This window comes from Chrysochloris asiatica, unplaced genomic scaffold (assembly GCF_000296735.1).
Source record: "Chrysochloris asiatica unplaced genomic scaffold, ChrAsi1.0 scaffold00052, whole genome shotgun sequence".
Lineage (NCBI taxonomy): Eukaryota > Metazoa > Chordata > Mammalia > Afrosoricida > Chrysochloridae > Chrysochloris > Chrysochloris asiatica.
Window position 1 is genome coordinate 14,753,138 of NW_006408570.1, and position 22,625 is coordinate 14,775,762.

The following is a 22,625-nucleotide window of genomic DNA, read 5'->3' on the forward strand; positions in this document are numbered from 1 at the left end:
CTACCTATCTTTTATAGGACTAAAGTAAATCTTTGAATTTTATAAAAGCAATGCTAGTTGTAATTTCTTGAAATAGGAATAACTAAAATATTTTTTAGAACAAGATCCGTACCTAAGTGTGTCTTTAAGTTGAAATTGTAGGTAAGCCAGAGCCACGTACATACAGTTCTTATTTAGCCTTTGCTGTAGGCTCAAAGGCTCCAAACCTTTTCAATGATTTAAAAACTGCATGTGCAGCAAATTAAGGGTGATTGTGATGATTTTGTTGTGGATAGGGGTTGGGTTGGTTCAGTATTTGAAAATGAGGGAAATTTACATAATACTAAAGGGCCAGTATGAACTATTCATAAATCAGATTTTTATAACCTAAAGACTTAGTCTAGCTGGTTTTCTATGCATTCTATGAATGCATTTTGAAAGTAGATGTTTGTAAAAATTTTATCATTGTAATTTTTATTACTCTTTAAAAATCTGGAAATGAAATTTTCTGTTTTTAAATAGAGAGTTTAAAAAGCATAGTTAGTGATGTAGTGATGTATTTCTTCTAATTGTGTCAATATGTATTTATAAGATATCTCTGTTCCTATAACAGACATTAATACCAAATATTAAAATAGATTGAATTTAGGACAAAACCACTGAATCATTATTTCATAAAGTATTGAATCAAACAATATAGTGAGGCATAGTGAGTCACATTAAAATAGTAAAAATGTAAAGTTTTAAAAAATGATTGTTAAAAGTCTTTTTTCTTTACCTCATCTTTTAAATCTTTGCATATATAGTAGTTTTGTATTATACATTATATGTTAATAGAATGGTGCCTATATATAATTTAGAAATGATGTTGGCTTAAAAGTTTTTAAACTGTTGGGGTACATGATCAAAAAAGTTTGTAGGCCCCTGAATGGTACAGATAATGTGCTTGGCTGCTAATAGAAAGTTTGATGTCTCAAGTCCACCCAGAGTGATCTTGGAAGAAGAACCTGGTGAGTTACTTCCAAAACTAAGCCATTGAAAGCCCTATGGAGCACAGATCTGCTTTCGTGCAAATGGGGTTGCTATGGATCAGAATTGACTCAATTGCCTTTTTTTTTTTTTTCTTTTTAAATAATACAGACAGGAAACATTCCTGGTTCATAAGAAAACTAGTTCTCTGTTAGTTAGGAGAGATTCACAGTAGAGGTAGGTATTAAGGCTGAAGATGAATTTTTATAGCTAAGTATTTGCTGTGGGTTAATGCACCAGACTGCAAAGCCATTTGAACTGCAAGGTTGGCAGTTCAAGCTCACCAGCTGCTCCTTGGAAACCCTATACAGGGTCGCTGTGGGTCGGAATAGAATTTACTGAACTGTGGTGTGATGACATAGGATTAGCATTGGATTGGAAACTCTATACAGGGTCGCTATGAGTTGGAACTGATTTGATGACACACAACAACAACAATAACATTTATTATATATTGCCCCTGAGAAACAAAGTAATTCTTTGGAAAACATAACAAAAATTTCTGGAAATTTAAAAAAAACACACACAAAAATAAAAATCACTTGTAATTTCGTCTTTTAGAGAAAATTTCTGTTAACATTGTGGTATATGTACCCAAATTTTTGTGTGTGAGTATGTATGCTATTTTTAAATGAGAAAATCAAATTATATTGTAAATACTGTTTAAAAACTGTTTCCACTTACCAATTGTAGTTCTTTTATGTCCTTACATATTCTTCTGCAGTCTTGTTTTCAATGTCAGCATAGTATTCCAATGCTTGATTATACTCTAGTTTACTAAGTAAATCCTTATTGAAAAGTTAAGTTGTATCCATGTTTTCACTCTTAAAGATGATGCTGGGATTTATATTTTAGTGCATGTGTATATTTATTATACATACACCAAGATATGGTATAATAATCTAGAGATTAACCTTAAAGTAACCTTTGAAAGGAGATGAGGCATTAAGTAGATAGAATGATGGAATGAATATTCTAGGAAGGTTGCAGCCTTAATGAAGACAAGGAATCTTCAATAACATGATGGATTAGAGGGATAATTAGACTAGCTTGGACAGTGTAATAGGAAAGAAGGCTAGAAAGGAAGATGATCATCAGATTGTGAACAGCCTTGAGTATCAACCTATAGAATTTGGGATTTGTTTGGGAGTTGTTAATGAGTAATCACTGGAGATTTTGAGCTGAAGTAGGATAGGATGAAAACGATTTTAGAAGATTAATTCTAAAGCAGTGTGTTCAATGCTTTAGACTGGCAGCAGGAAGACCAGTTTGGTCTTGCAATATGATAGAAGAATACTGGAGCAAAAGCAAGTGTAGATTTTATAAAGTAAGTAGTAAAGCGTTACTTTCAATGGTAGTTGTTAAGTGCTGTGGAGTGGATTCCAACCCATAATGACCCTATCCAGGGTTTCTGAGGAGTAGCTGGTGGGTTTGAACCACCGACCTTGTGGTTCCTAGTCCAGTGCTTTTCCTATAGTGCCACACTAGGAGTCCTTCCATGGCTAGAAGGAGGGAAATAAAATGGATTGTTATTGTTGTTGTTGTTGTTGTTAGATACCATTGAGTCGGTACTGAGTCATAGCAACCCTAAGCACAACAGAACGAAAAACTGCCCGGTCCTGGGGCCAACCTCACAATCGTTGGGGGTGTTCCTCTTTTTCTCTGACCCTCCACTTTACCAAACATGATATCCTTCTTCAGGGACTGGTCCCTTCTGATAAATATGTTCAAAGTATGAGAGATTAAGTCTGGCTATTCTGGCATCCAGTGAGCATTCTGGCTGTACTTCTTCCAACACAGATCTGTTTATTCTTTGGCAGCCCATGGTACTTTGAATATTCTCCTCCAAAACCATAACATAAATGCATCAATTCTTCCCTTATTGATGGTTCAACTTTCACATACATATGAGTTTATTGAAAATACCATGGCTTATAATACGGATTAGTTAATATAATGTATGTACTTAGTAACCACAAAACATTTTTGTAAAAAATTACAAAGGGTAAAATGCTTTGTATAGATTGAAACTGTAGACTAAAATTGACTTTTGCTGTCACCATACCTGTAATAGATAGCTTCAAGGGTAATTAAGAATCGACTGAATAGTTTTATAGTATTAGTGTTCTAAGTAATTATAGTATAGAAGCTAGGGAAGAAATTTTTCATAACATCTGTGCAGTAAAGCTTTGTGATAAATGTTTCTCTTTAGTTGTCTTCTTATTCAACCTTCTAGGACTTCCAGTTCATGGTATTGTTCTTATGCAGCATGAAAATTTAATTGAAATATATTGATGGTTTTTGAAATTTGAAGTTGTATAGTAATGCTGTCTTAAGGTAGATTAAGTAAAAGTTACAAAAAGAATGTCTCCTTTTCTCAGATTTTATATTAACTGTATCTGTTTAATATTTGATAAATCTGTAATGTTTAATTCCCAGCTTTTTATTACAAAAATTAAAAGAAAATATATAAAAATGAAAGACTACAATGTAAGAAGTTACATGTGCTACTCTTAATGTTGGCCATTGCTAAAATTGTGCTGTATTTTAAATAATTTGAAAGGAGATTACAGATGATGCCGTACTTTTATTCCTAAATACTTGATTATTTATGTTATTTGTGATTATTCCAGGGACTTAACTAGACAAGCACATCATGTTTGGTTAAGTGAAGGATTGGTGAAAAAGAGATGATTTGATACAGCATCCTCAACAATGAGCTCAAACTGCTATATATATAAGGTTGTCATGAGTCCAAGCCAACTTGACAGTGACTAACAATAACAAGTGTAAGGACATTTCCCTATAACTACAATACTATTAATACATCTAAGAAAATTAACAGTAATTCTAAAATGTCATTTATCATCTAATCTATATTCATATTTCCCAAATTGTCCCAAAGATATATTGCTATTGTTGCTATGTATTATCAAGTTGGTTCTGACTCGCATCAACTCTGTGTAAGGTTCCTGAGAGTGGCTGTTATGTTTGACCTTGCAACCTTTGGTTTACCAATCTGTATCATACAGCACCTTGCTTGGAGTCAGTGTTTTCTTTTTGAACCAGGATCTAGATAAGGGTCACATATTGCCTTTAGTTGTTGTTTTTATTTATTTTTATTTTGTGTGGTGCTGTGGGTTAATGTGCTGGACTGCAAGGTCGGTTTGAGATGCAAGGTTGGCTGTTCAAGCTCACCTGCTGCTCCTTGGAAACCCTATACAGGGTTGCTAAGAGTCGAACAGACTCCAACAACAGTTTGTTTTTGTTTTTTTTTTTTAGTTTTAATTAGAATAGTTCCCATATTTTTTGTTGTTGTTTATGGCATTGACCTGGGGCAATTTTCTTGTAGAATATCTCACATTCTTAATTTGTCTAATTGTCATTTAAACAGAAACATTGTTCTGTTCTCTTGCATTTCCTGTAATCTGGAAGGTATGTTTAGAGCAGAAATACTTACCCTTAAGGTTTCATAGACTCTATACAGGGTCACTGTGAGTTATTTGTTAGCACTTAATAACAACAATGGAGAAAGATGAGGTTGTCTGCTCCTGTAAAAATTTACAGTCTTGGAAACTCTATTTAGGGTCACTCTGAGTCCGATTCGACTTGATAGCAGTGGGTGATTTTAGATGGGAAAAAAATTGATGTTATTTTCTGGAAATACTATAATTTGCTTTAGGTGAAATTTTACAGAGCAAATTATTTTCCGATTAAGCAGTTTATCCACATATAGTTTTGTGACACAGGTTACAATCATCACAATGTGTTGGTACTCTGCCCCTTTCCCCTCTGGGTTCTCTGGTTCCATTAATCTGGTTTTCCTGCTCATTCCTGCCTTTTCATCTTTGATTTTAGGTAAGTGTTGCCCATTTGGTCTCATAGATTTGATTGTAGCATAGTGGTTATGAATCGGGCTGCTAATCTCATGGTCAGCCGTTCAAAATTACCAGCTATTCCACAGGAGAAAGATGAGGTTTTCTGCTCCCGTAAAGATTTACAGCCTCAGAAACCCTGTACAGGGTCGCTGTGAGTCAGAACTGACTCCATGGCCCATAACGACGACAACATTTGACTGTTCTAAGGAACACATTTCTCATGGGTGTTACTGTTTGTTTTATAGACCCTAATATTTGGTTGGAGACCTGCTGTGGTTCTGTGGGATAATGCACTGGACCACAAGGTCAATTTGAACCAAAAGGTTGGTGATTCAAATTCACCAGCTGCTCCGTGGAAACCCTATACAGGGTCACTACAAGTTGGAACCCACTCGATGGTGCTTAACAACAACAATATTTGGTTGAAAAGTGAACTTCAGGAGTCACTTCAGTTCTGAGTTAGAAGGGTTTGTAGGGGTCATTGTCTCAGGGTTCCTCCAGTCTCAGGCAAGTAAGTCTGGTCTTTTTGTGAATTTAAATTTTGTTCTATATTTTTCTCTTGCTCTATCCGGACCCTCTATTGTGTGAGGGTGTATGTGTGGTGGTAACCAGGCACAATCTAGTTCATCTGGTCTCAAGCTAGGGGATGTTATGGCACATATGATCCATTAGTCCCTTGGATTAATTGCTTCCTGTGTCTTTGGTTTTCGTCACTCTCCTTTTCTCTGAACAGGATGAGACCAGCAGTTGTGTCTTAGATGACTGCTCTCAAACTTGTAAGACCTCAGACACTATTCACCAAAAGTAGGATGTAGAACACTTTCTTTATGTACTATGTTATGTCAATTTACCTAGGTGCCCCCTAAGACCATGATTCATTCCTATATCTCAGCTCCCATGAGGTATTGGTTATGTTTCAGAAGCTTCTATGACTGTATGCCCCATGTGTGCTGTATATATGTAAACCACAAAAACCAAACCCACTGCTATCAAGTTGATCCTGACTCATAGTGACTCTGTGCACCGTTTTACAGACTGCAAATCTTTGTGGGAACAGATGGCCTCATCTTTCTACCATGGGGTGACTCATAGGTTTCAACCATTGACATTGTGGTTAGCAGTCCAGTGTTTATTATACAGCACCACCAAACTCAATCCAACCCACTGCCATTGAGTTAATTTCAACTTTTAGTGACCCTATAAAGGGGCTCTGGTAGCGTAATGGTTATGAGTCAGGCTGCTAACCTCAAGGTCAGCAGTTCAAAACTACCAGCCATTCAATGGAAGAAAGATGAGGCTTTCTGGTCCCATAGAGATTACAGTCATGGAAACCCTAAACCCTATATGAGTTGCTATGGGTCAGAACCTACTGCACGGCATGTAGCCACTACCACCAGTGACCCTGTAGGACAGAATAGAACTGCCCCTTTGGATTTCCAAGACTGTAAATCTTTATTGTGGTTTCAAAATAATGACCTTGTGGTTACCAACCCAACTTGTAACCCACTACACCATAGGGACCCTTTATGTATATATGTGCACATGTGAAAATACGTATGTGAGACATTCTGTAAAATATGTATGTAAAAAATATCCATGTTGTTGTTTTTGTTAAGTGCTGTTGGCTGGTGGGTTTGAACTGCCAACCTTGCAGTTAGCTGCCTAGTGCTTATCCTATAGCACCATACCAGGACTTGAAAATCCATAGCTAAACCTGTATGCATATACATACATTCACACACACACACACACTCGGTGTACTCCTGTATGCCTCCTACCCCTATTCATTATACAAATCTACCTGTGTATCTGTTTGTAAATTACTGTTTTTATTGTTGTAGGTTGTAGTATATGTTGTTGTTGTCGTTAAGTACCATGGAGTTGTTTCTGACTCATAGTGACTCTGCACAGGGTTTCCGAAGCTATAAATCTTTACTGGAGCAGAACGCCTCATCTTTCTCCCACGGAACCGCTGGTAGTTTTGAACTGCGAACCTTTAGGTTAGCAGCCCGATTTGTAACCACTATGTAGTGATTGCCTTTTGTGTGTGTTCATTCCCCTCAATTTATTGCCTTTCCCTATACTAAAGGGATGATTACACACTAACTAGATATTAACACATGTCTACTATCTAGTCAGAGCCCTGATGTGGCGCTCTGGGTTAATGCACCAGACTGCAAAGCCGTTTGAACTGCAAGGTCAACAGTTCAAGCTCACCAGCTGCTCCTCAGAAACCTTATACAGGGTTGCTATGGGTCAGAACCAACTCAACAGTACTTCAAAACAACAATGACTGTCTAGTCAGTGATCTTGCCTCCACCTCTCCCCTGCTCTGTGAACCACCAAAGATTGTCTCTTTGTTTGTGTAAGCTTATCTTGACTTTTTATAAGTCTCATACAATGTTTGTTTGAGATGTATAATGGTCTATGCAATGTTTGTCCTTTTGCACTGCATATTATGCTCCAGATTCATCCAGGTTGTGAGGTGTTTCATGGATTCCCTGTTTTTTCATTGTTGGGTAGTAGTCTGTTATATGTATGTACCATAGTTTATCCATGTATCCATTTCCATTTTTTTGCTATTCTGAATAGTGCTGGTGTGCATATATCTATTTGTGTGACCGCTCTGATTTCTCTAGGACATATATCTAGAAGTGGGATTGCTGAATTATATGAAATATAAGCGTATTTGCACATCTTAATTTTAACTAATTCTAGTTTAGTGGTTCTCAACCAAAGTGATAACTCCTTCTGCCTCAAGGTACATCTGCCAATGTTTGAAGATACGCATAGCTGTCAGAACTAGGGAAGAAGATGATACTGGCATTTAGTGTGACAGCCCCCCAGCGAATTATTATCAGTAGTTCCAAAGCTGAGAACTCTGCTCTAACAGAATTTTGGCATTAGCTGTAATCATAAATGAATTGTTGTTGTTGTTAAGTGACGTAGAATCGATTCCGACCCATGACGACCCTGTATAGCGTTTCTAAGGAGTGGCTGGTGAGTTTGAATTGCCAACCTTGTGGTTCAAACCGACTTTTCAGTCCAGTGCCTTAAACCACAGCACCACACCAGGAGTATCAACTTAAAAATTAGCCTGCTATATTTGATCAGACGTTTAACCCATCTCTGGTGTGATACTGTAGGATAAACACTTGACATCAAAGTTGGTTTGAGCCACAGGGTTGATGGTTCAAACCCACCAGACACTCCTCAGACACCCTATATAGAGTTGCTATTGAGTTGGAACCCATTGGATGGCCCTTAACAACAACAACAACAGTGTGATGGCTGGAACTGTGTGGTTGCCTTGGCAGGGCCAGACCAAATAATTAAGGGCCTTATATGGCCCACAGGCCAGATGTTCCCCAACCCTTGTGTACAGTTCTAGTCCTAGATTGGGTTTAACATTTTTGACAAGAATATTTCCAAGATGATGTTTATTTCATATTCTGTTTCATAATCACGTTGTCCTGATTCTTATTATTGGTGATACTATTTAATGACTTAATGTCAGCAGCCAGATCTTTTAATTAAAAATACATTTTTCCCCTTTAGCTGCTAAGTAAATGATGTAATTGTGTTTCTGTGTGTTGTCAATATGGCAACCCATCAGCAAGAAGTCTGGAAATTGTAGTTCTAGCTTTCCAGAAAACTAGAAGGCAGTTTATGTAGCTGAATTTTTTTGTCATATCTATGCTCCTATTTTTATTTTTCTGTTCACCAGATTTCGTACCTTACTTTTTTTCCTTGTTGAATCACATGTGTCTTTCTGGGCCTTGCTATACTATACTTGTCTCTAGTATGAGAGAACTTATACCATGTGATGTCTAAGCCTTTTGGCTATAGTCTTCTGTTTATATTTATTAATTTAGTCCTTTATTCAAAAAATATTTATCAAATGTCTGTTCTATGATAGATGTTATTGTTGTTGTTAAGTGCTGCCAAGTCAGTTCCTACTTCTAGTAACCCTGTATAGAGTTTCAAAGGAGCAACTAGTGGGTTTGAACAGCCAACCTTGTGGTTAACAGTCTGGTGCTTATCCTACAGTGCCACACCAGGACTCTTACAGATATTCTCAGCAATATAAGATTATCTACCCTCCAATAATAAAAGGAAACATGCTTCTCAGCATTCAGCAGTGTTGCATTCATAGTCTTATCTGACACTGTAGCCTATATAACATTGCTCTGCCCATGGGTACTTTCAGTACTTACTAAAAAATTGTAAACATAGGTTAACTTATGTTCTAGTTATGAAATTTGTTCTGATAACTTAATGCAATTGCTAGGCCCCTTCATATATTTGCTTCCTGGTATGGCGCTATAGGATAAGCGCTAGACTGCAAACCACAGGGTTGGCGCTTCAAGCCCACCAAATGCTCCTCAGAAACCCTGTTACAAGGTCACTTTGAGTCAGAATTGACTCGATTGTATTAAACAACAACATACATACATTTGCTTTAATTATCACAGTATGTTTATCCTTTAATTATCACAATATGGAATATCCTCATTTTACAGATTTAAAAAGGCACACGAAGTTTAAGTGATTTCCTCAAAATTGTAATGCTGGTCAGTGAATGTATATAATCAGACTTCAATAACCCATGCTCTTATCCACTCTATACTTGTTGAATAAATGTAGCGAATGGATTTGTAAAATATATGTTTGATACAACATTGATGTTTGTGTTTTGGATAAAAGGATGTTTTAGTTTGGGGAGAATTTTTTTTAACAAGGATAAATAAAGTTCTTGTTGTTTTGTGCCGTGGAGTCGGTTCCAACTCATAGCAATCCTGTACAGGGTTTCCGAGGCTATAAATCTTTACTGGAGCAGAAAGTCTCATTTTTCTTCCACAGAACAGCTGGTAATTTCGAACTGCTAACCGTGAGATTAGCAGCCTGATTCATAACCACTATGCTACCAGAGCTCCTTATAAACTAAATATTGTGATGTGAACCACATCCACAACTAACAATGAATATTCACATTGTATATTTGTATTTTGAAGGACTTTGAAAGAGCTCTGTTTGAAAGAGAATATGTGACATGCATGATATTCGAAGATGAATTTTGATTGGTATTGTGACATGATTATAATTGACTTCTTTCTCACTTTCAGTTGAGTGGTGATTTTATGCAATGGCTTCAAGCCACAGTTCTTCACCAGTGCCTCAAGGAAGCAGCAGTGATGTTTTCTTTAAAAAAGAGGTAGATCCAACAAAACACATTCGAACCGTGCAGTCACTGCCAGATGTGTGTCCCAAGGAACCCACAGGTAATTCTTTAGTTTTATTCACCATTTGTATTGTCTTTAAATCAGTAGTCAGGCTTCTGGAGTAAACTTTATGATGTCAAACAATTTTTCTGTCTATGAAGATAGGGAAAAATAAGAAGTTGGAGTATAGTTCTTTTCATGTATTTCATAAAGGAAGTGACTTGTATGAACTGAAAAAAGATAACTGAAAATGATGGTACAGATTAAGAGCCATTAAATATTTTTCTTGTCTTGTTAGTTAATGTCATCTAATTGTAAGCCAAACAATGGATATAGGAACCAGGAGTCTCTGTCATAATATAATAGAAAAAGGCTTAACCCTAAAAAAGACTAGGGATGTTAAAAGATAGAAGATATACAGTTGAAGGCTACAGAGTTTTGCTGTTGAAAAAAATGATAAAGCAAGTATACATTAAGGAAAGGAATTAATGATGTTTAAAAAAAAAGCATTGTCCTCTCTACCCCACAATGACAGACGTCACATTTTGCATATTCTCAATCTTTTACATTTCTCCACCCTTGCCAGTTAATGCTGGATGCTGACAATTATGTAATTAGATTGATTTTTATTAAAAATTATCTATGAAAGAGAGTTTAGTTGGTTTGTATAAAATGGAATCTAAGCATTTTAATTTTTCTAATATGTACTTACAAGTACTAGAACCAACCTTAAGAGAGTTCCTTTGTTTACTTTTTGCAGGTGATACAAATAGTTTATGTGTTGCCCCGTCTTTAGTTACAGATCAACATAGATGGACTATATATCATTCCAAAGTAAATCTTCCAGCAGCATTAAATGATCCTAGATTAGCAAAAAGAGAATCTGACTTCTTCACAAAAACATGGGGATTGGACTTTGTGGACACCGAAGTCATACCTTCATTCTACCTCCCACAGATCAGCAAGGAACATTTTACAGGATATCAGCAGGAAATCTCTCAGGTATGTCTGATTTTAAAGTTAGAGTCAAGTCAAAAGAAAGAGAAAGATGTTGTTTTCTGTTCATATAAATTTTACTGTCCTGGGTTATTAATTTTTTGCTTAAATATATTTCTCTTGCTTAGTGTGGTTCTTTCTCAGAATTATCATTATTGAATAATGTTACAAAGTTCAATCTGAAACTTAACTTACCTACTGTGTTAGTTTCCTAGAACTGTTATAATAATAAAATGCTCTAATTTAGTATCTTAAAACAAGAGAAATTTATTTTCTCACAGGGCTGGATGCTAGATGTCTGAAATTAAAGTGTTGGCAGGACCATTCTCACTCTGAAAGAGTTAGGAAAGAATTCTTTCTTGCTTCTTCCTATCTTCTGATAGTATCCAGCAATCTTTGACATTCCTTGTTGTGTAGATACATCTCTATAGTCCCTGCCTCCATCTTCACATGGCATTCTCTTCTCTGGGTGATTCCCTGTAGCCCTCTCCTTCTTTCATAAGAGCACCAGTTATAGGATTTAGTACTCACTTTAATCATATCATCTTAACTGATGACATCTGTGAAGACCCATATTCCAAATAAGATGACATTCTGCAGTTCTAGATAGATATGAATTTTGGAGGAAACTATTCAGTTCACTCCCCCTATTAAGGAGTCCTGACAGTGGCGTCATAGGATAAGCACTCAACTTCAAGGTCGGTTTGAACCACAGGGTCAGCAGCTCAAACTCACAAGCTGTTCCTTGGAAACCCTATATAGGGTTGTTATGAGTTGGAACCAACTCAATGGCATTTAACAACACACCTATTGAGGAGAAAATGATTCTGTTAGGCCCATATATATAAAGTCCAGGAGAATTGAGAAGTTTAAGTAAAACTAGTAGAGTACAACTTTTTCTATATATTTCATTCACAGTGCTATTGGTGGTGGTTATATGCCATGGAGTCGGACCTTGTACAGGGTTTCCGAGGCTGTAAATTTTTATTGTTGTGAAGTACCGTCAAGTCGATTCTGACTCATAGCGACCCTGTATAGGGTTTCCAAGGAGCAGCTGGTGAGCTTGAACCACCGACCTTGCATGCAGTTCAAACGACTTTGCAGTCTGACACGTTAGCCCACAGTGCCACACCAGGACTCGGGAGCAGAAAGCCTCATCTTTCTCCTGCAGAACTGCTGGTAGTTTCTAACTGTTGACCTTGCGGTTTGCAGCCATATTCGTAATCACTACTCTAGACATTTTAATAGAACATCCTAGCTCTAGCAAATAGTGTGGATATCTCCAGAACAATTATAACTCAGTATATTGCTTGGAAGTTGGTTTTTAGAGTAAGAGCTGAGAGCAGTGTTTGGGTGTGAGAATGCCTGTTAGTGATTTTGGATTCTTGATAATTATAACTTGATAGTGTAATTCTAGTTACCATTTTAACCTTTAAAAAAAATCATTAAATTGTATAGGGGGAGTTATTTTATTTATTTTTTCTTAATTGTTTTATTGTGAATTATGTGATAGTTTACATGGGAGAACATTCATTTTACATTCATTCTATCGTATATCGTCTCATTGCTATGGTTACAATCCCCTCCATGCATCATCAACCAACCAAAGAGTATACCCTGCAATCCTGCCCCCCGTACCCCCCAGGTCTTCAGCACACAGTAGCTCTCCCTCTCTGGATCCAAAGTCTTCAGCTGCTCCATCGCTCCACGTCATCATCTCTGCCTCCATTTGAGGCATCATGGCTTCTCTGGGTAGGGTCCCGCTCTCCGCTCTTCTCCCTTGATGGTCCCAGGGACCTCCGCTCCTAGACTGGAAAGTTAATCACTCCCCTCCTTGCCACAAAACATCCACCTTCACATTTCCAACCCTGACAATCAGTCCTGATAACAATTATTCACTATTGTATCACCAGAGACCCATCTGCATTTCATTGCATCAGCCCTACCTAGACAGATTGAGTACTACTCACTGGAGATTCTACCTTCCTCCAGAGTTATCTTATTTTAAAATTATTCATTTTCAGTCTTTTTGTTAATAAACTTAATTTGACTTTATTTTACTTGAGTTACTTTTTTCTTTTGTGATTTGGAAAATGGCTGTATTATTGGCATTAATATTATGCAGCATCTGGCTCATTTTTAGTACTATATAATATTTTGTACAGAACCTATAAATGTTTTTTTATCCTTGTATGTTTGTATTGCCATATATTGTCTAGAATTGTTTTCAGCTATTGGATCTGTCTGGATGTTGTTCAATAATTTGGTGAAATACAAAAATGCATGTCACATAAAATTTGAGGATTCTGATTGTAGTTCTAGAGTTGGCACAAGTGATTTGAGATTGACTTCTGACCTAATGGTTGGCAGTTCAAAACCACCCAGAGGTTGCTCAGAAGACAAACTTAGTGATGTGTTTCAGAAAGATTACACCCTTGAAAACCTTATGATGAAGCAGTTCTACTGTACACACATGAGGTTGCCATGACTCAAAACTAACTGCAAGGCAATGAGTAACAACAGCAACAACATGTGGGAAAATTACCCGAGGTCAGGGAAGGAACCATATGAAAGAATTAGAAGAACATTGCCTGGTGCTGACACAGGGCCAGGAATAGAGCCTATTTCACGTGGCACACTGAACAAAAACTTATAATTCATGAGAAATTAGGTGAGTTTACAGATAATTTTGCCTCACTAGTGGGGAATAATTAACCTTGAACTGAGCACTGCTCTGGACCTGCCTAACAAACCTAAAAACAAAATTGAAAAGGATCAAATGATCACCAAATAGCATAAATACATACCAGAAAAAAAAAATTATAGTCATATAAAAATATGTATCATCCAAAAAGGTACAAATTTCAGTGTCTGGCATCTGATCAAAGATACCAAGCATGCAAAGGCACAAGAAAACATGACCCGGAATGAGGATAATAATCAATCAATTAAACTGAAAACTAGTAAAAAAAACTCCACGGCACATAACAACAACATCCATAAGAATAGGTCAAGTTCATCAAATTGTCACAATTAATACTTGCTTCCTTTATCAAATTCCTTTATCTTCCTCTAGTTGAGTTCTGATCTTCAACTTGGTCTTATATCTGTATTCCATATGTTCAAAAAGATATTTTTAAAAGCCCAAATTAAATTAGAGATAAAAACTACAGTATGTGAGATGAAAATACATTGGATGAGATTAATGGTAGATTAGACGTTGCCGAAGAAATGTTGTTGCTAAGTACCTTTGAGTTGGTTCCAACTCATAGTAACCCTGTATTGTATAGGGTTCCTGAGAAGCAGCTGGTGGGTTTCAACTTCCTATGTCTTTTAACGTCCAGTGCTTTTCCTACAGTGCCACACCAGGACTCTAGAATAAATGTTAGTGAGCTTGACAACATAAGCAATAGAAACTATTAAGAATGAAACTTAAAAGTATAAAAGGAAAATGAAAGAAGCATCAGTGAGAGAATTTCAGATGACCTATTATATGTGTGAGGCATTGGTGGCTCAGTGGTAGAATTCTTACCTTCAGTGTAGAAGACTTAGGTGCAGTTTCTGGCCAGTCCACCTCATGTGCAGCTGCCACTGATCTGCCAATGGAGGCTTAAATATTGCTATAAGCCAAACAGATTTCAGTGTAACTTCTAGATTAAGATGGACTAAGATGAAAGACCCTGGTGATTTACTTCTAAAAATCAGCCAGTGCCAACCAACCCTATGAATCACAACAGTCCAATTTGCAACTGATCATGGACTGGCTTTTGTTTTGTTCCATTGTGAATGGAGTCACCAGGAATGGGGTGCTAACTCAATGCAGCTAATAACAACAGTGACAACATTATATATATATTATACATGTAATTGGAGTCTGATGAACGGGAGGGAACTTAAAAATATTTGAAAAAAATAATGACTGAAAAATGTGAAAACTAAGTTTCCGTTGTTCTTTGAAGATCCATTGATCTATGAAGCTCAAAAAAACACAACAAAAAACCATGAGCAGATGAAAACCCATAAGCCAGCCACTTCATGCTTTTATAGCCTACCCCACTGCCCTCCATTTTAGGTAGGCCAGTGTCTAAGTTGCCCATCCTTATCAACCCTGTATACATAGGGGATAGGCTTGATCCTTAATGTGAAGACTCCTTTCCTCTTGGTCGGTGTTTTGAACTACTACATCCATAAGAAAGGAACTCTGGTAGTGTAGTGGTTATTAATCAGGCTACTAATCTCATGGTCAGCAGTTTGAAACTACCAGCTGTACTGCAGGAGAAAGATGAGGCTTTCTGTTCCTGTAAAGATTTACAGCCTCAAAAACCCTTTACAGGGTCGCTATGAGTTGGAACCAACTTCACGGCACATAACAACAACATCCATAAGAATAGGTCAAGTTCATCAAATTGTCACAATTAATACTTGCTTCCTTTATCAAATTCCTTTATCTTCCTCTAGTTGAGTTCTGATCATCAAGCCGTTGAAGGTAGTTCAAATGGGCACTCTCTTGTGCATCTCCACCCACTTCATATCAGCTAGACACTTCACCCACAGCTCTAGCCCTCTGTGGCTAGCTCAATGTCTATAGGATCATGAATTCCCAAATCTCCACAGGCTTTGGACCAATCAGCCCTTCCTCTTCTCTCTCTCATTTCAAGGTTGACAGGAATCTATGGAACATGGTCGAACTCAGCCCATATCTTCATTGCTGCCTTTACCCCACTTCATATGTAGACCAACATGGTCACCAGCAAGCTTAAATGCCTGTTCCTGTGTTCCCTTTGAGTTTCAGTCTTGGAGCGGGGTTTGTCCTGAAGGGACTTGATTGTTTGCTTTGATGGGTCCCCAGTGAACAGCTTGCTTGGTCTTGTAATAGCCAATCACACTGCGGTTTTTGTTTTTTCCTGCTCGTCTTTCATTCAAGAAGTATCTCCTGTTCCTATAGCTGCTCTGGCTAATCTGCATGTCCTTTCAAATAGGAAAGTCACACCTCAGAAGGTTCTGGATAAGTGCTCAGAAGTCCACCTAAGGTCCTACATACTACAAAGTTTCCATAAGAAGTCTATTTCACTGGGCAAGTTCTAGAAACTCTATATAAGTGGCTTTAAAAAAAAAAGCAAAAAAAAATTTTTATTGTGAATTATGTGATAGTGTACATGGGAGAACATTAGCTTTACAGTCATCCTATCATATATCGTTACATTGCCATGGTTACGATCCCCTCCGTTGCATCAACAACCAACCAAAAGGTACACCCCGCAAGCCTGCCTCCCTGGTCATCAGCACACAGCCCCTCTCCTTCTGTGGGTCTGGAGTTTCCAGCCGGTCCATCTCTCCACGTCATCATCTCTGGCGTCACTGTTTCTCTGGGTAGGAACCCACACTCTGCTCTTCTCATTGATGGTCCCAGGGACCTCCGCTCCTGGACTGCAAAGTCAACCACTCCCCTCCTTTTGCTACAAAATATCTACCTTTACATTTCCAACCCTCATAGTCAGTCCTGATAGTAATTATTCACTATTGTACCACATGAGTGCTATCTCCATCTTCTTTCATCAGTCCCGCCCAGACAGATTGGATACTTACTCAGTGGAGATTCTACCTTCCTCTGCAACCTCTGGATCTAGGTTCCCTTTGTAGCTTCCCCCCTGCATTTTGCATAGCCAATGTCCAAGTTGCCCATCCCTTTTTACCCTGTGTATTGAGGGAGTGGGAATGATCCTCGCTGAAAAGATTTGTTCCCTCTTTGGAGCTACTGCATCCATAGGTGTAGGTCAGGTTCATCAAATTGTATCAGATTACTCTTTTTTTCCTCTTCTAGTTGAGCTCTGATCATGTAGCCATTGAAGCCAGTTCAAATGGGTATTATTTGCAAGTGTGGGTATTCTTGTGTATATGCCTTCTCTTATCAGCTGGACACTTCATTCTCCACTCTAGTCCTTGTGGCTATGTCACTGTCTCTGGGTCCAGAAGTCCCTAGGTATTGCCAAACTGCTGACTAACCAGGTCTCAAACCAGGTCCACAGGAGTCTATTGAATGTGGTCGCAGCTTCATTGCTGTTTTTCCCTTACTTCCCCTTATCGGTGACCAACGTGGTCACCAGTCAGAGCATGTGTCTGCTCGTATATTCCCATTGAGTCTTAGTCTTGGAAGGGGGTTTGCCCTGAGAGGACCCAACCGCTTGCCTTGATGTCTCCTGGGCAAGCAACTTGCTTGTACTTGTAGTATTCAGTTGGACTGCTGTTTTTGTTTTGTATTTTTCCTGTCGGTCTTTCTTTCAAGAAGTATCTTCTGTTCTTCTAGCTGCTGCAGGCTGCTCTGCTTATCCTTTCAAGTGGAAATTTCGCACTTCAGAAGATTCTGGATAGGGTTCAGGATTCCACTTATGGTCTTATGCAATGTAGAGGCTCTGCAGGAAGCCTCCTTCACTGGGCAAGTTGTAGCCCCATTGTAGGTATTCCAATCAGTTATAGGCAGAAGGACTTACAAGTTTTCTATGGTGATATTTCTGGCTGTTCCTTTCTCTTTCCCTCAAGTGTCTATTTCATAATAGTAGACAAGGGAAACCAAGATTCAAAAGACAGCCAAGCATCTTAATATTATTTCCCCCATTTTGCCCATTCCAACCATGCCTCAATCCCTGTATTCCAGAGCCCATTTGTTCCAAGGTTGTGCATACATCATTATTTACCTCTGTCCCACTTAGCCCATGCAAGCCTGCTTAACTGTTCTCCCATCTGCCTTGTTCTTCCATTCCCCTCCCCTTTCTTGTGTATTGTCCCCCCTCAGCACCCAAAATATCCTGTGTCTATTCCCTGCCCTGTACTCTACCTTTTCTTCCCTCCCCTAAACCCACCCCCCACACCCGGTAACCAGCAAAGAACCCCACCCCCACTTTAATATGGGTTCTTTTTCTTAGTCTTTTACAATAGTTTTCATCTTGTTTAGATGGATCTGATAAAAGAAGGTGGGGGTAGGATTCTTTTGATTCAATAGTGAGTAATTGTTATCACGACTAATTGCATTTGCTACAACTGTAAGTGTAGAAGTTGTGTAACAAAAAGAGGGGAGTAGTTAATCTTATAGTCCATGAACAGAGGACCCTATAACTATCAAGTGGAAGAGCATGAGCAGAACATGGGACCCTAACCAGAAAAGCAGTGACACCAGAGACAGACTAGAGCCGCTGAGGACTCTAGATTCATGAAACAAGAAAGACTGAGTACTGATGGCAAGGAGGCTGGCTTGCAGAATGTGCCCCTTCGTTGTTTAAACGATTATGTATTATGGCGTGTTTTTGTGTACACTAAAAAAACAAAAAAGGAACAGAAGCAAATACTGTTGAATGATGATACATGGAGGGGATTGTAATTATTGCAGTGAAACAAAATACAATGGGTTAAGTGCAAAACCAATGTTCTTCCTTGTAAGCTATCACTCAATACACAATAAAAGCTTAAAAAATAAGAGTAAAACTACCTGCAGGGCACATCATAATCAAATTGCTTAAAGTCATTGAAAAAGAAGAAAAATCTTAAAAGCAGCTCCAGAAAAAAGATATATAACATACAGAACAATAATGATAAGGATAGTGGCAAATTTCTTTCCAGAAGTGGGAAGAAAATGGAGCAACATCTTTAAAATACTGAACGAAAAACTTAACCTAGAATTCTGTCATCAACAAAAATATCTTCCAAAGATGAAGGTGAAAATAAGACAGTTTAGACGTAAAAAACCTGAAAGAATTCATACGAGCAGACCATTTGCATGCTAATAAATATAAAGGCAGTCTTTTATGCAGAAGGAAAATGTTACCTGATGGTAATCTGGATCTACATAAATGAATGAGGAGGACTGGAATTGCTATCTACATAGATGGACATTTAAGAGTTGACCTTGTTATATAAGTCTCTTTGAAAGATAACTTTATACAGAACTAAAAGTATATTGTGGGGCTTATTACATATGTAAAAAATAATATGCATGACAACAGTTAAAGACTGTTGTTTTTGTTAAGTACTGTGAAGTTGGTAACTGACTTAACAGCTACCCTTATAGGGTTTCTGAAGCTGTAAATCTTTTTGGGTGCAGAAGGCCTCATCTTTCTCCTGCAGAGCAGCTGGTGGGCTCGAACTGCAACCTTGTGGTTTGCAGTCCAGTGTTTAGTCTACTGAGCCATAGTGATCTGGGTTAAAGGCTAGGAGGGGGAATAATGGAATTTTATGATTGTAAAGTTCTTTGTAATGCACATAGGATTGCTGGGTTTAGCAAATTAAAACACAGAATACCCAATTAAATTTGAATTTCAGATACACATGAATGATCTCTTAGCACAAATAAGTCCTTAATATTGTGTGGGACATGCTTATATTAAAAGGTTCTTTGTTGTATATCTTAAATACATATTTTATATCTTAAACTCATATTAATAAATCTTGTATTACTATCTGACAACCCTAACTGTACATGAAATAATATAATTTCATCTGAGTGTGAGAAGGTAAAGATATAAACTATAAACCCTAAAGCAAATACTAGAATAACAAGGAATTGTAACTAATAAAGTAATGAAAAAGTTAGCATGGAATAAATAAAAACAAAGGCAAAATAAGTAAAAGAGAAAGCATAGATGGTACATAAAGAAAATAGCAAGATGATATACTTAAGCTTAACTATAATACTAATTACATTAAATACAGATGGTTTAAGCATCCCAATTAAAAAGCAAAGTTGTGTGATTGGATAAAAAAATTCTGTGCTGCCTATAAGAAACATTGTATTAAGACACAGAAGTTTAAAAGTGAAGGATGAGAAAAGATATACCTTCGTAACAACACTAGTCAAAAGAAAGCTGAAGTGTTCTATATTATCATATATTAAACAAGAAAGATTGCAGAGCAAAGATTATTACCAGGGACAAAGAAGGTTATTTTATACTGATAAAAGGTACAGTTAATGACGAGAACATCATAAATCTAAATGCATATGACCCTAATAACAAAATAGATGAGGTGGAAGTACAAGTCTTTGCATGGACATTGCTTTCATTTCTTTTAGATAAATACCTGGAAGTGGGACGGCAGGATCAGATAGCCAAACTATGGCAGAACTACAGTAAAACCTGTAATGGTTAGATTTTATGGATCTTGCCCGTAAATGCCTTTGACAGGGTGAAGTCTTACCACTTTTCCATTGCTTCTAGTGGCAAATAATGTGACTGGTGTATATTTAGCTTTTTTAGAAACTGCCAAGCCGTTTTCCAAAGTGGTTGCACCATTTTATTTATTTATTTATTTTTATTGTGTATTGTGTGATAGTCTACATGGGGGAACATTAGTTTTACATTCAATCCATCATACATTATCTCATTGCCATAGTTACCATCCCGTCCATGCATCATCACCCAACCAAAGGGTATACCCTGCAATCCCTCTCGCCCTTCCCTCACGGTCCTCAGCACACAGCCCCCTCCCTCTCTGGATCCCTAGTCTCCAGCCACTCCATCTCTTCACATCATCCTCTCTCTTCACATCATCCTCTCTGTCTCAGTCTCAGGCCTTGCTGCTCCTCTGGGTGGGGTCCCGCTCTCTGCTCTTCTCCATTGATGGTCCCAGGGCCCTCCACTCCTAGACTGAAAGGTTAATCACTCCCCTCCTTGCTATAAAATGTCCACCTTTACATTTCCAGTCCTCACAATCAATCCTGGTAACAATTATTCACCCTTGATCCTAAGGGACGCATCTGTATTTCTTTTCATCTGCCCTTCCTAGACAGGTTGGATCCTACTCACTGGACACTCTACCATCTTCCCCGCCCTGTGGATCTAGGTTCCCTCTTGAAAGCTTGTAAACCAGGCACTTCTTACCTTTGTATCCCTTCTCCCATTTTTGGGTAGCCAATTTTCATGATGTCCATCCCTATCTACTCTTTGTGTAGAGGGGGTGGGAATAATTCTTGGAACAGGGATTTGTGTACTCGTTTGAGCTACTGCATTTATAGGTGGAGGTCCAGTTTATCAAATTGTATCAGATGATGCTTTTTTCCTCTTCTTTCTTCTTCGGGTTGAGCTCTGTTCGTCCCATCGTTGGAGCCATGGCAAGTGGGTATCATCTGCAGGTGTGGGTGTTCTTGTGTCTGTCCGCCCTCTTCTTATCACTTGGTCGCTTCGGTCTCCACTCTAGTCCTCTGTGGGTGTGTCACTGACTCTGAGCCCATGAGTCCCCAGGTCTTGCCTCACTGCTGGCTGACCAGGTCTCCACCCGGGCTCACCGTAGTCTGCTGAATGATGCAGGGCTTAGCTCGCTGCTTCATTGATGTTCTTCGGTCTCTTCTCTTTATGGGTGACATGTGTGGTCGCCAATCAGAACGTGTTTTCCCATTGCATCTTAGTCTTGGAGGAGGATTTGCACTGAGAGGACCCAACCACTTGCCTTGATGTCTCCTGGGCAGACGACAACTTGCTTGTTCTTGTGGTAACAGTTGGACTGCCCTTACTGTTTTGTATTTTTCCTGTAGGTCCTTCTTTCAAGAAGTGTCTTCTGGTTTTCTGGCTGTTCCAGGCTGGTCTGCTTGTCCTTTCAAGAGGAAAGTTTCCCTTCTCTGAAGGCCTGGATGTGGTTCAGGCTTCTTCTATAGTGTTATGTAATGCAGAGGCTCCTCAGGAGACCTCCTTCACTAGATACATTGTAGCCCAATTTTAGGTATTCCAATTAGTTATAGGCAGAAGACGGACCTACAAGCTTTCTATGGTGATATTTCTGGGTATTCCTTTTACTCCCCCTCCAGTGACTGTTTTATATTATAATGCATGGAAAACCAAGGTTCAAAAGTCAGCCAAGTATCTCAACATTATTCCCCCCTTTTCCCCATTCCAACCCTGTCCCAGTCTCTGGATCCCAGAGCCCAGTTGTTCCAAGGCTGTGCCTACATCTGTTTTTACCTCTCTTCCATGTAGCTCATTCATACCTGTCTAATTGTTCTCCCGTCTGCTTTGTTCTTCCATTCCCCTCTCCCTACTTGTATATTGCCCCCCTCCCCAATACCCAAATTATCCTGTGTCTATTATCCCTGCCCTGTGCTCCACCTTCCCCTCCCGCCCTTAATCCTACCCCTATGTCCTAGCAACCTGCTAAGAATCCACTTTAGTGGATTAGTATGGGTTCTTTTCCTTAGTCTTTTACAGTAGTGGTCCTATGCAGTACTTTTCCTTTTGTGATTGACTAATTTCAGTCAACATAATGTCCTTAAGGTTCATCCATGTTACGAAGTGGCATATAGCTTCCTTGTTATTTTTCAAGGTAGCATAGTACTTACTCCATTGTGTGTATGTACCACAGCTTGTTTATCCATTTTTCAGTCGATGGGCACTTTGGTTGTCTCCATCTTTTTGCTATTGTAAATAGTGCTGCTATGAACATTGGTCTGCATATATCTTCCCGTGTTGTGGCTCGTTTTTCTTGTGGGTAAATACCAAGTAGAGGAATTGCTGGATCGAATAGTATTTCTATTTTCAACCTTCTG

The 22,625-nt window shown here is 38.3% G+C and overlaps 1 protein-coding gene across 3 annotated transcripts in view; it reads left to right on the forward strand.

Moving 5' to 3' along the window:
• The window catches only part of VPS54 (vacuolar protein sorting 54 homolog (S. cerevisiae)), a 144,896-nt gene that overhangs the window by 16,423 nt on the left and 105,848 nt on the right, over positions 1-22,625 (forward strand). For 2 of the 3 annotated variants that reach the window (XM_006862966.1, XM_006862965.1), the window contains 2 exons: positions 10,013-10,168; positions 10,905-11,110. In XM_006862966.1, coding sequence (XP_006863028.1) covers positions 10,033-10,168; positions 10,905-11,110 — 342 coding nt within the window. In that variant the 5' untranslated portion in view covers positions 10,013-10,032. Of the gene's footprint in view, positions 1-10,012; positions 10,169-10,868; positions 11,111-22,625 lie in introns of all 3 variants that reach the window. The other variant, XM_006862964.1, reaches the window with a different exon arrangement.